Here is a 17,156-nt window from a genome sequence, read left to right as displayed (position 1 = left end):
CCGCTTTTTTCATTTCCGGGTGATGGATTCAGTGTCTCCAGTTCTCTGTAAGATGTTACATGCGCCTCTTACTGATGTACTTTATGATGTACGCCTACCTGCCGACGTCAGGCAAAGTGACCTCCGGTGACATGTGGACCACAGTGTCTAGTAATTAAATTTATCATGATAAATGAGCAGTAGGGGGCCTGGAACTTCTGTGAGCTCAACTTGGATTGCCTTGGGGAATTATACACATGTGCATGTCTGTGACTAAAAGGTGTCAGCTCCGTATATGACAACATTTGCTAAATAAACGGAAAAACATGCAGCGCACGTTTAGCACTGAGCCAGGCGGCACGAGCTCCGCATGGCGAGATTCCGCCCATCTGCAGCTGAAACGACGCGGAACGTAAAATACTCCAAAGCAGACCTTGGCGCCAGTTAAACGACGAAACCTCCATCCACAACTGCAGCGTGAGCACAAGTTCACTAAGGGTGCAGCAGCGTCTGTCTGTTGGACAGGAATCCCAGATGTATTATGGGATAGATCTCAGGTCCGATGCACACTGGCTCTTCCATGGCGCCGGCAACATGGGTGTCTGCCTGTTTTATGTCTATTTTGCAGGCCGGACTCGACTCGCAAGAAAAGCTACATTGACATTTATGAGATCCCAATTAAAGATACTCATAATACTTGCTAATGTGACCTTCGCTGGTTAGCTTTTCCGAGGTCGTGATTCACGGACGTCCCCGTTCTCGCTGCATTCATTCCGGAGTGGCCGCCAGTCATGAGTCGAAGGCAATCACAGGCACGGAGATCTGAGATACGGGCACACACGAGTGGCCAATGCTAGCACATAAAAACGCAAATGTGGCTTATTATCACTGGAGGTGATTAAGGTGAATGGCAGTCACATGATCCTGTCACATGACACCATCACATGACCCACCCCCTTGCCCAGTCTCCTACACAGTAATGGCACAGCAGGGTCTGCCCCCCGCCTCACACGCAATGCCACTGGGGAGACGCGTCCACTGGCGGCCATCTGCACTCTGTAAATGCAGTGGAATATTCTGGATGGAGAGGGACCTGCTTATAAGCATCAAGTTAAAAGCGGCAAAGCCTTTCTGAACTGTCTTTATGTGGCACTCAAACAAACGCGGTCGGCTGGGACGCACCAAAGGAGGAGATCGATGTGTCACATTGACTCGGAAACCGCAAGCGTCGGGGTCCTTTCCTATCTGATGCGGGGGGAGGGCTGACGAGGCCTCTCCCCTGCAGGCGCACATGGGAAGTGACAGGAATCACTTTGCCCCTGTTTCTCCGGCATCTTGGAGCCAGGACCTGGTGCCGGGGACATGGGTCTCGTCTCTGACAGAGATGATTAGATGCTCTGGTTATTACCCCCCCCCCCGGACTTTTGGGTGTCTCTCTACACCTCCCGTTTCTCATTTCATTGTGCACCCCCCCCCCCCCCCCCCCCCCCCCGTCTCGCTCGTCTTGTACGTTTTCAGTACTAATATTTTCAAAAAAATGGAAAGATACTGTGGTAGAAAAAAATTATTTGTCAGATGTATTTTAGGTAAAAATTTCAGCACAATGCGATTCAGCTGGTTTGGCGGGGGGGTGGGGGGGGGTCGGGGTGGGGGGGGGGTCGGGGTGGGGGGATGCAGTTTGTATAGATCAGAGATGGATAGTTCAGGTCCGGAAAGTAATAATCCAGACTGAGACTATGTTTCAACTAACCAGTTGAGTATAAAGAGTCACCTGCCTTTTTGTCGCAGTAATAACTGAATGCATTTAAATTACAGCAAATAAAAAGGTCACGATGATGTTATTTTTAGTTAAAAAAGGCAAAACCTTCCAAGGCTTGAAACGTACAAGTTTAAATGATGCAAGCTAGACGCAGCTATGTGTATGTGCTGCGATCGCTCTGTGTGTGGGATCAGGGTGCCAAACGCAGGGCACCTTATCGGCTTACTGATCCCAGTAGGTTCCTCTTGTCCCGACAAGATGTACATCCGAGAAAACCCGAGAGGACCATCGCATCACATCACGTCACGCTTCTCACAGCACCATCCACCTTCACGGCAAGGTCAGCCTCACGACAGGTACGAGCCATTACATGAAAAAAGTACTTCTGTGGGTGGCACAGATCAAGCTGACAGCTGCGGGCTTCTTTCAGCTGTCAGCTTTGTCTGTTGGAAGCAGTGACCCCTACTGGTCTCTGCGTCTCGGGTTCTTGTCTTGCTCCTCTTCTTTCACCTTTCGGTCAGGTGAAAATCAAGGTCATAAAGCGATGCCGCTTCGCAATCACGTGGGAAGGCCTGCCGTCCTGAGCAGGCCTGCCGTCCTGAGCAGGCCTCGGTAATGTTGGATGCCGGCAGCGCTTCATGTAAAGAGAGCTTATGGCGAATCTATATTATTCCATTATAGCCACATCAAAAACACTGGGGTAGTTTGCAAACCCTACAGAGTATTTACAAGGAAATGTGTGCATGTGTGTGCAGACTTGCCTCAAATTGAAAATCTCACGCCAGCCAGCTGACCAAAGTTGGCAACTCTGGGCTGAATTAGGAGGGGGGGGGGGACTCTGTTTGAGGGATGGGCTGTCAGCGAGTAGCGGAGATGATCAAAACCCAGTCAATACTGTCAGAGTCTTGCAATGCCAAGATCATCAGGAGATGTGGGGCCTTTGCAGCCCATCACCAGCACTGAGTTCTGATAAATAGCATAGCCCCCCACCCCACTGGCTGACAGAAGACCCATAATGGCTGACGGATAATCGCCCAGGACACCTCCTCCAGTCTCCTGGCACCTACAGGCTGGTTCCCCTGCATGACGCCTGAAAGCTCTCCAGATCATCTAGAATGCTCCTGCAGCTCACTCTCCAATCTGACCAAGCCTGCCCTTGCCTCATTTCTCCTTACCTGCCTCTGATATTTATTGGCTGGCAGCTCTATCCATTTTAAACCCCACTGTGATAGCATCATCCTCAATCAGGGTGATCCCCCCCCTCATTAAAAACCGCCTACCTGACTGCCGTCACCACCTTGGCATGACCTACGTACCTCACCCGCCCCCTACGGCCCATCTCTGTTTATCCAGAAACTGTAAGGCAGAATTTTACACCGCATCGTTCTACATTTACATGGGTAGGCTGCTTTGCATTATGGGATGTTAACTGGCCATGTCAAAGCTTCCTAAAATTTCCCACGATAAAGACGCCAGATCACAGAATAAAAAACTGCATCATAAAGTAAATAAAGGACACAACAGGTAGGCAGGTACAGGTTTCATATCTTTATATCTTTTTTTATACATTTCTATGGGCATAATCCAAATACAAACTAAGAAAAACCTTAACTCCTACCCAGCCTGAACCTTAACCATAAGCTTAACCTTAACCAAACAAAATATGAGACTTTTGGCATTTGACTACATTCACAGACTTTAAATTAATTGAAGTTCCCCTTGTGGCAACTGAAAAAATGGTCCCCAGAATGTCAAGATAACAGGTATTCATCACCTTGTGGGGACATTCGGTATCGTATACCAGGACCACACACACACACACACACACACACACACACACACACACACACACACACACACACACCAGGCATGTGCACTTAGGAAACAGGGGAGCCTCAGCCACGAGACACCAAACCACATCAGACTGAGACCGTTACGGGTTTCTCGCTGTCTGAGTTCTCGTCCAAGTGATCAGACTGTGGTTAGATGTGCTAAATTATTTAGGCCATTAAGAGGGAGCTACCGATCTTACCAGCATAAAAAATCACCCATTAAACACATAAAACATCCCGCGTGCAGGATGCACACAGGCTACAGGCACAGCTCGCATAATGCAGCGCGTTATATATACGAGCAGGCGCCTCACTTCAAGCAATAAGCAGGCACTCTTCCGGCAGTTATTCATTACAAACAATTGTATGTGTTTGTGAGCCTCAGGACTAATCACTGTATTATGCCACAGCAGAACAGGCTATATAAAAGGGGGGGTGGAGGGGGGGGTCATGTCTCATCGGTATGAAAGTTGTACTGCAGAAATTTCAATTTGACCCCCAACAAAGCTGGAGTCACTTTGAATAATCCCCATACTGTCACTGTCCACACTAACAGTCAGGAACTAAGACGTCTCCTAACATTTTGATCTTGTTGCTGCGATGAGGACGACAGCCTAAGCCCCCCTCGCCTCCCATCGCTGCAGTACTGCATGCGCTGGGGTCACATGCACCCTACGATACTGCTGGTTTAAGCTGACCAGGCGCTTTTACTACTCAGGAGTGTCCGACAGCCAGGGCTCCTCCCGGAGACGAAAAACCAGCTCTGCTTTGATAGTCTTCCACGGCTCCTGCTGAGCCGCCCATAAAGTCGCCGATGCGCAATATCAACCCATCGATATCATGACAGGCAAAGCAAAGGTGCTAAAATATGGAACAATTACACAGGAACCTAGAACTACGGGAAGCACAGCATCGTAAAGTCAGCAGATTGCATGACCGTGGGGAGAATCGCACTGATTCAGGTCCGTGTCCCAGTCTAGGAGAGTCTGAGCCAAAGACACGCTGATGTAAGATAGATAAGGAGTCGCCTCCTGTTGGTTAGTTGTGTGAATTGCACTAATGAGAGCCGATTGGTGATATGACAACAGGTTTTACGCAGTAAAAACAGAGCGAGAGAAATACTACGGTAACCTAGAGGTTATCACCGCTAATCTGCATCACGCTGATCTGCAGCCCCTGAAAGTCTTACCATATCTAAACGCTTCAGCCCAGTGTTATAGTACGAAACGATCATGGAGGGATTCCCCGAAACGAAATGGAAAATAACACTTGATAAATGGAGAGAGCATTATTGCTCCTTGCTCGTTTAATGGCATATCTTCAGCCAATCTGGCGGGGATAGAGCTGTCCTGACACCCTTCTGCAGCCTCTGCTTCACGGGTCAAGAGACGTTCAATGATGCATGATGCTTTCAGTGAATTCCAAGCTCCCAGAGACAAGTCCTATTCCAGCTATGTGACAAACCCATTAAAAAGCAGTGCGGACAGGCAGCCAGCTGCAAGTTAAATTTGACATTTAATTTTGCCCCCCCCCCCCCCCCCTCCACACCCTCTCCCCCTATGCCGATAGAGTGGTGTGAGGTCGTAGATGGGAGAGTGATGGCTGGAACTGGAGAGGCGTCCCACGGACCATTCTGAGCTGTGTGTTTCTAGAACGATCTGACAGGGCCTGTTCTGTGATATTCCTTCCCAGGTCTCAGAGCGAATCGAGGTCAGACGCGGAGACGTAGCGGCTGGCGCTACCCGCAAAATTACTAGCATTAATCTGTTTGGGGACAACATCCTTCAGTCTGTATCAGCATGCAACGTATAATAAAGCTCTTCGCCAAATTAATACGATATTGGGAAGAAAATCAGCAGCAAACAATAAACACGAGGGAGCGATTGATCGATTACGTGCTTCGCTTGCCTGAAAAACAGAACATCATGGGAAAGGAAGCAAGTTACCACGTTTTATGTAATAATTATGCAATAACTCAGCAAAATGTAACAAATTTTCATCACATAATGCGATGTGACTACATATTCTGTTGTCACACACTGTAACAACACATGTAATAACACCGCATTACTCAACAAAATATTACAAATTTATATAGTATACTATAATCTTATATTGCAACATTACCCAATTCTTATCATCATCATTATCATGTTCATTCATCATGTTATTATCTTCATTCAATTCGTAACATTCCGTCCAGTTATTACACAATGTAACATTCTTACAAAACGTCATGTGTGATGTGTGAGGGAGTGCCGCTGATTGAGAGCTCAGCCCCACCAATCGGGAGGCCCTGTATTTAGGGTGCCCCCTATCCAGCTGGCGTAGGCACTAACCTGCACTCCCCAGCTGTAGACGGGGCGCGTTAGCCAGCGTGTAAACGACAGTGTTTTTCACACGTCTGGGGTGTGACGGCGCCCAGCACCGCGTCGCGGACCCGTGTCATCAGGCAGACCCGCTAATCGCTACAGTCGTTTATAAGCAAACGGAGATGGGTCCCATCTGGCCGCCAGTCTCCCCGTGCGCCGCCTCTGCCCGCGTATGTGTCGTGCTATTGGCCCCCGACAGGTCGCCGTCCATCTGCCGGGGGATCTCCATGGCATCAGAGCGGCTGCTCGGCCTGCGGGACCCTTAGGGCAGATGAGGAAGGCAGCGAAAGTGACCTTCTCCTAAGGGATTAGGGGATCAACGCTCACAGAGCCAGGACATGATCAGTACGGTCACTCTCACTGAGGCTTCCGAAAAGATTCACTGAATGTACTAGCTGACTGGTCCAGATCCTGCACTGGGCTCCAATCTGTGAGCCAGTTAGCCCACCTGGAACAGAAGATCCCCGGCACCCACAAATGATGCGTAATGTCTGGGAAATCTGTCATCCTGCTATTCGGCTGGCAAGAAGCTTGGCAAATTTACCGCTGGCGCACCTCCGCCCTCAGGTAGAAAGATTCCCACTTCCTGAAATCCATACAGCTAAGGAGGGAGGCCTGGTGATCAGAAAGACAAGGCGCCTGACACGACACTGCGGTTTGACTTACGGGTGTCAGCGGGGAGTCTTTCTGAGATGAGAGCAAAAAAAAAAAACAGCCCCTTTAAAGGTCCCGCGGTGTCTCGTCAGGGAAGGAGACAAAAGGAAATGCAGCCGTTTTAAATTACAAAAGTGTTTGCTATAGTGTTTGCTACGGGGACCCGAACATAAACAGAGATATGAACTGAAATAAACACATCTGCTTTGTTTGAGCGAATTCCGATAAAGTTAATTTCTCTGGAGACGACTTTAAAGATTACCTCGCTTTCTGAATTTGCCGCGAATTCAGCTGAGGCTCCCGTAGCAAGCGACGTGCCCCACGACTCCTGAAACGACAGCCGCGGCGTAGTGCTGTGCCACAGGCGTCCTGTCAGGTACCTTACGGCTGGACGTGTGGCCCGTTATTAAAAGCGAGGTTGTACTATGCTGGGCTCAGCCAGCGGCCTCTGCGGGGGAGGCATGGTGCCGTGAGGTGGGGGGGCGCCGGCAGGTGGAGGGGGAATGGCTGAATAAAACTGAACAGTCTCTTGACGTACCAGCTCAATGCCTTATGGGTCAAACAGAGAGAGAGTAGAACAAAAAGCTTTTCATTCACTGCCATACAAAAGCAAATGCAGGTGTAACACTTACTGCTACGAAGACGGCCTGCTAGAGCCAGGTGTAGATTTCAACCAAATGGAGAATGCAGGTTACATACACCATCACACCATCAGCACCTGTGCCACTGCAAATGCTGTTTCCATCAGCCAAACGAATCAGGTGCACATCGCTTTTGGAGATCGAACGCACCAAACACCAGCTATCAGGCCAACCCCAACTCCAACCACTGCCGGCTAAATACACCGACAGAGGGAACTGGGGGTGTTAGACCCACGCAAGCTTTGTCACGGTACCATTCAATTTTGCAAAGCAGCGATTTAATATATGGAGATATCTGATATGTTACTGGGATACGGTTCGATTCGACTCAGTAATATGTGATCACTATTTTCAATAAAGTTAAACATAAGCCGATTTAGTGGAAATTATTTGAATTCAAAAATACTTAAAAATAAACGGTTGAATTTTTATTTTGCCAACAGAGTATGTTGAAAAAAACTATACATGTCTCAAAAACGCAAAAAATATCTGAAGAAGAAAAAGTACAAATGCAAAAGGGAATCTAACAACAAAAAACTATTTCTGGATATGTACAGCTTTCTCTCTGAAAACACAGGAACACAGGGGTACCAAACTACATAAAATGTACTGTAATGCATTAGTCTCTACTTTGTGCTACGCTGAGTCTCTAGATCACTTTGTGTTCACAGATTTATTTTTTTTGACAGAGTTTTGGCGAATCATCATGGTTAAATGACATGAAACGATATCTGTTAACTGTTGAGTTGATTAAACTTTAACAATCGTTATATTGATTGGAATCGATGAATTGTCACACCCCTAGAGGAAAATATCAGCCCCCACCCTAAACGCTTGATTTGGAAGCTGCATGGACTGTAACATCTGCTGTCCACCTGCAGTAGACCAGGCAAACTGCAGCCATCACTTCGCTATGCCACTTAGTCAACACTCATATCCAATTTTCTCCACCCGCAACTTTCGCCGTTACTCCGCTTGGCGCGCGCTGCAGCCGCTCGGGTCACGCGACGTGAACGGGGCACGTCCGAAAGCATAACCGCCACGCGCTGCCCAACCTTAACAGGTGGAGTGGGCCGTACAAAGGCATGTGTTACGCAACCACCACGCTACCCGTGATCTTCACTTTTCAAGCCCAGACACATTATTACAGACATTTCAAAGGTCATTTGATTCCATGTTTCCATTCTTTCCAATGAATGCCGTGTTATTTGGAATGAGTTGTTTAGCAACACACTGTCCCGAGGATCATCCTTGGCCTGAAGTGTTTATGCCGGTTCCACTGCTTTACACCCTCATGCTTACTGTATGTGGGGCAGAGAGCAGAATAGTAACGAAGCTGTAAGGAATGGATTCCCCACATTCCTACTAATAAAACGTATATGACGTCAGGACTGGGATGCAGGAATCAGAATGCATCAGCTCTATCGGACCATTAAACAGAAGGGGATTTTATCCAGGATATGCATTGATACATCAAATATGGCATTCAGTTCCTGTCTCTAGGAATCACAAACTGCTCTAAAATATTGCCACAGAACAACTATTCGCTGAAACGCACACCTTCATATATACATCAAAAACATTTTTTTTCCCCAGGATAGTGTCTCTCCTGCACCCAACAAAAACGGCGTGATTAATGGATTCATTAAATGTTTGAGTCGCCACATCATTTTGCAGCACTCATCAAACTAAGGAGCCAACAGTAATCAAATTCAGGCACGTTCACGTCCAACTCGGAAGGAAATCAAAGCTCCGGCACCCCCCCCCCCCCCCACCCCCACAGAATGGTGGGGGCTCTGTCTTTGCTCGACCAGGGTCTTCATCCTGTTCATGGCTTCTACGGGAATATCGAGGACCTTTATTATTAATGAGAAAGGAAAGGAGATGTGAGGATCCAATCGGAAGGCAGATAACTTCCTGCCTCCGAATTCCCAGGGTGGAGAGGCATCTGGCACTCGTTCCCCCGCAGGTACGGGCTGCAGGCTACACAAGCAGTGATTAGCGGATGTATTGCTGCAGCTGGACTGATAACCTTGGCAAACCACCGGCATGCCGCAGATAAAAATGATGTTTGATTCACAGCATGCAGCCATAGCTCCTCGCTTTCAAGTTGTGCTGTTGTGTTTTCCCGTCAGAAGCAGCGATAAAGCTCTGATATATCTTTCTCAGTGTACCTGGCTCTTCGCTCACACATCCTCCATTTAGTCCACCTTAAAAAGAAAAAAGCAATAATCACAATGCAGATATAGGTGAATACCTTACTAAGAGTATCGGCGGTACCAAAGGGTGGGATACTATGCCGACATCACTCGAGGTACCCGAAGTCTGGTCTTGAAACTTTCCATTCTCGTCTAGCTGCCCTCGTTTCCCCGCCATCCTGTCTCCTCACCCTCGATCTACAAGCACTGCAGTTTTCATTGTTCCAACAAAAGTATTGTAAGGGAATAATGGAAGGCGTATAAAAATACACACCTGGCGAAAAAGAAAAAGAATAGAAAACAGCGTGGGAGCTTCGAGATTCTGCCTCTGAGGGGGAACAGACGAAACGAAGAGAAGGTTCTGGAACTGCAGCGTTCACAGGCTCCACAGCGGCCTGTCATCCTGCGTCTCGCCTCCGAAGCGGGAAATGACAGAAAGTTCGGCCTGACGTTTCCTTCAAGTTCGGCGTGGGAAAAGTACAAGACAACAAATGCGAGACTTGAACAAGCACACATACTTACAAATGAGGGGCGGGGCTCGTAAAGACATTTGTAAGTTATTATAACAAAGACCATAAAGAGAATCATGTGACCTGCCAATAGACCATAACGAGTCCCAGCCATGTTAAGAAGCTGTTAAAGACAAACTGCGCGGTATTGTCTATCAGCAGGACCTTCACATCGCGTGGTATCTATCAGCAGGACCTTCACATCGCGTGGTATCTATCAGCGGGACCTTCACATCGCGTGGAATCTACAGTATCAGCAGGACCTTCACATCGCGTGGTATCTATCCGCAGGACCTTCACATCGCGTGGAATCTACAGTATCAGCAGGACCTTCACATCGCGTGGTATCTATCAGCAGGACCTTCACATCGCGTGGTATCTATCAGCAGGACCTTCACATCGCGTGGTATATATCAGCAGGACCTTCACACTGTGCGGTATTATCTATCCGCAGGACCTTCACATCGCGTGGAATCTACAGTATCAGCAGGACTTCACATCACATGGTATCTATCAGCAGGACCTTCACACTGTGCGGTATTATCTATCCGCAAGACCTTCACATCGCGTGGAATCTACAGTATCAGCAGGACCTTCACATCGCGTGGTATCTATCAGCAGGACCTTCACATCCCGTCGTATCTATCAGCAGGACCTTCACACCGTGCGGTATTATCTATCCACAGGACCTTCACATCGCGTGGAATCTACAGTATCAGCAGGACCTTCACATCGCGTGGTATCTATCAGCAGGACCTTCACACCGTGCGGTATTATCTATCAGCAGGACCTTCACACCACCTGGTATTATCTAGCAGCAGGACCTTCACACCACCTGGTATTATCTAGCAGCAGGACCTTCACACCACGGTGTTGCAAATGAATCAAGCATGACCATCACCTCCAAACTCAGCATGCACTGCATGCATCAATATGCTTGGGGATGAGTTAAATGTTTTGTAGTAGACAGTTTAATATGTTATTTATGCTGGGGAGCAGATGGCATTGTGTAGCTCCGTGTTTACAGATCTACCGACAACATTTGCTTTTAAGTGGCTAAAACTGAAGCCAAGTCCTGACAACTATATTTATTCAATAATGTTTAGTGGCTTTCCACAGAAGGGTTAGTGAAGCGGGAAGCCATTTCTGCATGTGGGTTAGTGAAGCAGGAAGCCATTTCTGAGTGTGGGTTAGTGAAGCAGGAAGCCATTTCTACATGTGGGTTAGTGAAGCAGGAAGTCACTTCTGGGTGTGGGTTAGTGAAGCAGGAAGCCACTTCTGGGTGTGGGTTAGTGAAGCAGGAAGCCATTTCTGCATGTGGGTTAGTGAAGCAGGAAGCCACTTCTGGGTGTGGGTTAATGAAGCAGGAAGCCACTTCTGGGTGTGGGTTAGTGAAGCGGGAAGCCATTTCTGAGTGTGGGTTAGTGAAGCGGGAAGCCACTTCTGGGTGTGGGTTAGTGAAGCGGGAAGCCATTTCTGGGTGTGGGTTAGTGAAGCAGGAAGTCATTTCTGAGTCTGGGTTAGTGAAGCGGGAAGCCATTTCTGCATGTGGGTTAGTGAAGCAGGAAGCCATTTCTGAGTGTGGGTTAGTGAAGCAGGAAGTCATTTCTGAGTGTGGGTTAGTGAAGCAGGAAGCCATGATACAGAAATGTAAAAAGGCAGCAACCACAACAGAAAACAGCACATTCAGAAAATGGAAATAAAATGCAAAAAAACACAATGCAGATGTCTGAAAACACATTTCAGGGAGACTTAAATAAGGGCAAACCCAGGGGTGAAATCTGTTAGGACAAGTAACAAGGAGACAGGTAACGGTCCATTAGGTCATAGGCACAACCTCCATCACAGGCAATAACATGGCAGTCGAACCGTGTTCATACCCAACAAGCAGATGAATGACTGCTGGGACGACAAGGCTGACTTAATCCTTGGATAACAACACAGACTTAAATTGATTTAGCTGACTTAACGCTAAATATGCTTAATGTACGAGTTATAATTTTTTTTCCGTAAGGTAAACACTCAGAATTTCATTGTTAACATTAACATTGTAATGTCACCTGTGTTTTAACGAACGGACCTTAAAGAGTTGTTTTAATGTGCCTAGATTAACAATTAAAGCAAAGGAAGCTGAACATTTATGCTCAATCTACTCCCTGTCTAGTCCTGCACACAGATACAAAGTGTGGTCGTCCATTTGAATGGAATGGCAGTACAGTAATAAAACACGTAATGAATAGATAAGTGGTGGCAGCAGCCCAGTGCACCATGCTCCACCATCAGTCTCTCCTCAGCAGCAGGAAGCAATCGAAACATCTCTGTCATTTGCTGCTGCTCTGAAGCACATTTATTCAAAGTTATGGCCCGACAGGACAAACCCGGATGACAATTCTTCACTTAGTTTATTGTTGCGGCTGCTGTATTTTAAAGCATAGTGTTTAATGACAGGGAAAATTTCATCTGCTGTTATTCGTGAGAGTAAACAAGCAGCACCAAGGTCACTGGGAGCAGGTGCGTCCCCCACACTGTTCACGCGGCACTACCCTGCCGCAGTGACCCGACGGCGGCTCGGCGCGACACGGACACCGGCGTCTTCAGGACGTGAGGTTTCAGCATTAGCTCCTTACCGACCCATGTGGCCTCGGCGCTTCATAGAGCAAAATGCACTACCTGCCTCACATTAAATATTCCTCTACCCGTCTGTCTGTTGACCCCTTGTTCCGTGACACGAGCTACTAAAAGGACACTGAGCTGAAGGTCGCTTAAATTCAATTTTGAATAATGAGGATGTTAGTCGGGGAAGCGCAAAGGGACTGACCCCCACGCCAGCGGCTTGCCCAAGAAAAAGCAGCTTTCGGTCCTTTCCATGCTTGACCTGTTACTTTGAACTGCTGTTTTTGAATAAAGGGCTGGGCTGACTTCCACTCCATGGCCACACGCTCAAACGTGACGTTACCGACAACCTTTCCAGCTATATGGTGGATTCTACTCAGCTGCTAATATAAGGAAACAAAATGTCATGAGAGCAAAGAGCAGATAAGATAAGATGGGGATGGAGCCACCGACGAGAGGGGGGAGCGGACAGCTGCGGCAACCGGCAGGATGCAGCCTCTGTCGCGAAACGCCGCCATGTATTATACATCAAAGAGCAGCCGCCATATCATGGGAGACTTACGCATTCGTATTTCTGTGGGCGGCAAAGCGGGGATGTGAGTATTAAAATCCTACCCAGGATTTCTCAGAAATCAGACAAATGATTTGCCAGGGAAAGATGGAGAAGGTTCTGAAAGAGGGCAGCCGGCGAGCTCAGATGTGGTGGATGTTATTCCGGAGAATCACTGCTAATCAAAAACAGAGGGGCTGAATCCCGGTATATCCAGCCGTCCAGGCTATAATAAGGCATCTTACCGCATCCAGGCAGTTAAAGTCCCAGGCGGGGGGGGGGGGGAAGCACTCGCAAGGTTCTCTGCCCGAATCGCTCCAAAATAAACATACAGGCATTCATTCATTTTCCATACCCGCCTGTCCTAAGCAGGGTTGTGGGGGTCAAGATCCTGTACAGGAAACAATGGGTATGAGGCAGGGAATTAACCCAGGATGGGGCACAAACCCATCACAGGGCACACACAACATGCACATCTATGGACAATTTGGTAACTCCACTTAACATGTTTTTGGACGATGGGGGGAAATCGGAGCAGCCAGAGGAAACCCCCCGACGACACGGGGAGAACACGCAAACTCCACACACTAAATCGAATGCAAGCTGAAACACAGCTCAGTGAATGCAGTCTCTGTGGTGTATATGAGGCACTTATTTTTGTCCCATGTGTCATAAAAAGGACACCAGGAGCTACTCCTGAAACACCTTAAGGACAAGGCCTTACCTGAAAGGCTACTGATGACTGACAGGAGAAGAAGTGGTTTCCATGGTGACCCCATGCTTTTTCTGGAGGGTTCTGTGTCCCCTTCAGCAAGAATGTTAGAAGTTCTCTTTCTTCATTAAAGCAGCGCCTAGGAGACACAAGAGCAGAGTGAGTGGATCTCCTGCCTTTCATCTGAAGGCCACTTTGTGGTCCCAGAAGCCATTGAAGAGAACGGCGCCGACACCTTGAACACTGAGAAGCTTCCGGAACAATTAGAAGACAGAAAAGCTTTGAACCCAATTTTATTCCGTGCCGCGAGTCGTCGGTTGTCATGGTGCTAAGCGCCGGCCTGATTCTGACAGCACCCAGCATGCATGGGCACTGGAACACAAGGAGCACATCAGAAGCAACACGTGAGGAATGCAAAAGGCCGTGGTTTGAATGGATGTTCTCACCAGTTGCATTGTTTTACTGCTTATAGCCTGACCTAACCTGGTGACCTAACCTGGTGACCATTCGGACTTCACTACAGCAGCTGAAGGCGACAGCAGCTTCCGAATGCAAACCAAACTGCACAGGCGTCTGCTAGCAAAACGTTAAGGCTACACGTGTCGCAGTTTTCCAAAACCCTACATGTCTATAACAACAGAAGGACTCAAGGGGTGCAATGCATTTTTGTGGCATGCAGTCTGGTGCAAGTTGAAACAGATAAGCGACACTTGAAGGACACATTCTGAAATTAATAAAAAAATCCTGCATGTATTTTTAATTTGGTTCCATTACGGACTGTCCATGAGCATTATCCAGACAAGGGGTACTTAAGCTCATGAAGCTCACGGGATTGGCTTTCATGGGGGGGGTGTGGCTGCTCTCAGCCAATCATCTGCCGGGATTGGAGAGGTGGCCGGGTGCAGCGGATCAGACAGCTTTTAAAGGCCTTTAAACCTCAGGTTACAGTGGGATTCCACCTCCATGAATGCCTTCCTCAATCAGCCTTTTCATTGTTCTTATATTCAGTAAGAAAAGGGATACTGCTTGTTTACTGCTTGAGTTGTTTTTTTTGGACCAGTTACAAAAGGCGAGTTAATCCCAAAATCGGCCTCTCTCTCTCAAAGCACCAAGCCCATGCCAGCTTGTGCGGGTGGGGGCAGAGGGGGGCACACACTTTCACCAATGTGAATACCGCCAAACCGGTCTCTTTCCACTCCACAAGCCGCAAGCTTCACCGACTGATGTACAATACTCAGAGGAAGAGGCTACTCTTCAGTATATGCCGACGGCACTGGGGACGTCATTGTGGACAGAGGAGTGGGACAGGAACTGCGGAGGAAGCCAGCGGTGTAATCCTTATGACAGAACGTGTGGGAGGAGACAGGGTACCCCCTGGGGTGTCTTAGCACCAAAGGGGGCTTTCTCACTAAACGCAGAGCGTAATGCCGCAGAATGCTCTGTAGGAAGACACGAGATTGACAGCAGGAGCTGATCTGGGGTGATTCTCAATACCAAGAAGACAAAGATCGTACTTGTGGTCTTGGCAAGAGAGGTCTTGCTAACTTGCCTTCCAAGAACAAACTTGGAGTGCAGTGAATCGTGGGATTGGCCTTGCTTGGCATGAATGCAACCAATGTATTCTTGATATTTGGGGTGAGGTAAGGATTACATCTGGGGACTTCTGTATTTGTTGAATATTAAAATGGGTTTTTGTCAATGGAAGATGACGTAAAATGGGTACGTGACAAAACAATTTGCATTGAGAAACACCCCAGGACTGACTGCTACAGTAGGAAATGCTGTGCTCTCATGCTACATGTGTCACACAGAATATTTTTTAAGTTATTGTATTCCAAGAAATGCAGACTTGCGTTTCATGCAATGGCCTCTGCTTTTTCTGCGGTCTTGCCAGACAAGGGCATATTAACGAACGTGTTGTCGTGTTATTTCGTCACTGGAAGGAAGACGGGGTGAGACTTGTCTGGTGGGTTAACTGGTCAGATGTATCATCCTGTTGACAGCTTCCTGTATTTACTGACTGCTGATCTACACACCTGGGTAAGGGAATCCATGTCAGTGTTTCGACTGTGTGCCAGACATGAGCGGCATATCGATAAGGAAGGCCTTCCACCAGGCCGCATTGGGTTAAAAATATACCGAGCAATTGGACGACTAAGGAAAAGAGCTGAGCCTGGGGTCAGAAGCCAATTCAGGAGTCCTACAGCATCACTAACACTGTGGTGCCTTGAAGTCAGTAGACAGGAAACCACCAAAAACACTCAAGAAAACATCATGTTTAAACTACAGCAATGGAAGTGAAACGAACAAGCCAACAGATGCAATTTAAATGCGCGTTAATTCCCGACTCGGTTAATTCACACCATCTGACCTTCTGAGCCCAGAGAACGTGCTAAATTGGTCTGGCTTTCACCCTTTCACACTCAGAAAGCATACAGTCATTGGAAGGATTTCCAATTTAAAGTTAATTATGAAATCGTTCAGTAATTCCTTTCGACTTCCTCCATGCTCATATTTGTATTTCAGACGTATTTTTACCCTCCAATCTCAGTCTCATACTTGTGTGTATGACTTGTGGAGGTGTTCGGCAGCTGTGATAAATGTGATATATCACAGAAATCTCCAAAATCACCAAGCGTAGATGTGGCTCGTATCCTTCTGCTGAACACTCTCGGCCATTCTGCCCGTGTGAGAGATTCTGGTGTCACCCCTGATGCCCTATTAAGACTGAAGGCGGGAGATAAGGCCGAGGAGTTTTCCTGGGCTTTGAGAAGGAGATAACAGCTTAAATCCTCCACCACTTCTGAGCCATACTGGTTGACTGAGCCCAACCCACCTTGTGCGGCAGACCCTTCTGACATAACAAGCTGGTCCCTGATGGTACCAAACAGTTCTGTGCCGGGTATTTATTTACAGCTGGTGCCAGTTCATCTCTCTCTCTCTCTCTCTCTCTCACACACACACACACACACACACACACACACACACACACACACACACCTCTAATCATATCTTTGTGGGGACCGTCCATTCATTTCTATGGGCAAAACCCTAATCCCAACCACGATGACTTTGACCCCTACCCAGCCCTAACCTTAACCATAAGTAAACAAAGAATATACAACACTTTTGGCAGATTTTTATAAAACTGAATTTCCCCTGGTGGAGACCGAAAAATGGTCCCCACAACGTCAAAATAATAAGTTATCATCACATTCTGGGGGCACATACTGTATGACTGTCAGCACAGTAGGCTTTACACCAGCTCCACCACAGACATGTGCCCATTGTGTTGTGCTATGACATTACAACAGCTACAATGTAACTAGGCGAAAGG

General features: G+C 47.7%; 1 protein-coding gene across 3 annotated transcripts in view; it reads right to left on the bottom strand.

Annotated features, from left to right (window-relative positions):
- Positions 1 to 17,156, bottom strand: part of cntn5 (contactin 5) — a 129,252-nt gene that overhangs the window by 67,655 nt on the left and 44,441 nt on the right. For all 3 annotated transcript variants that reach the window (XM_048980971.1, XM_048980970.1, XM_048980972.1), the window contains exon 2: positions 13,832 to 13,958. In XM_048980971.1, the coding sequence (XP_048836928.1) occupies positions 13,832 to 13,886 (55 nt within the window). In that variant the 5' untranslated portion in view covers positions 13,887 to 13,958. The remainder of the gene's footprint in view (positions 1 to 13,831; positions 13,959 to 17,156) is intronic.

Source organism: Brienomyrus brachyistius, chromosome 17 (genome assembly GCF_023856365.1).
Source record: "Brienomyrus brachyistius isolate T26 chromosome 17, BBRACH_0.4, whole genome shotgun sequence".
In the NCBI taxonomy this organism is placed as follows: domain Eukaryota; kingdom Metazoa; phylum Chordata; class Actinopteri; order Osteoglossiformes; family Mormyridae; genus Brienomyrus; species Brienomyrus brachyistius.
The sequence above is the reverse complement of the archived record's forward strand: the minus strand, read 5'-3'. Positions and strand labels throughout refer to the sequence as shown.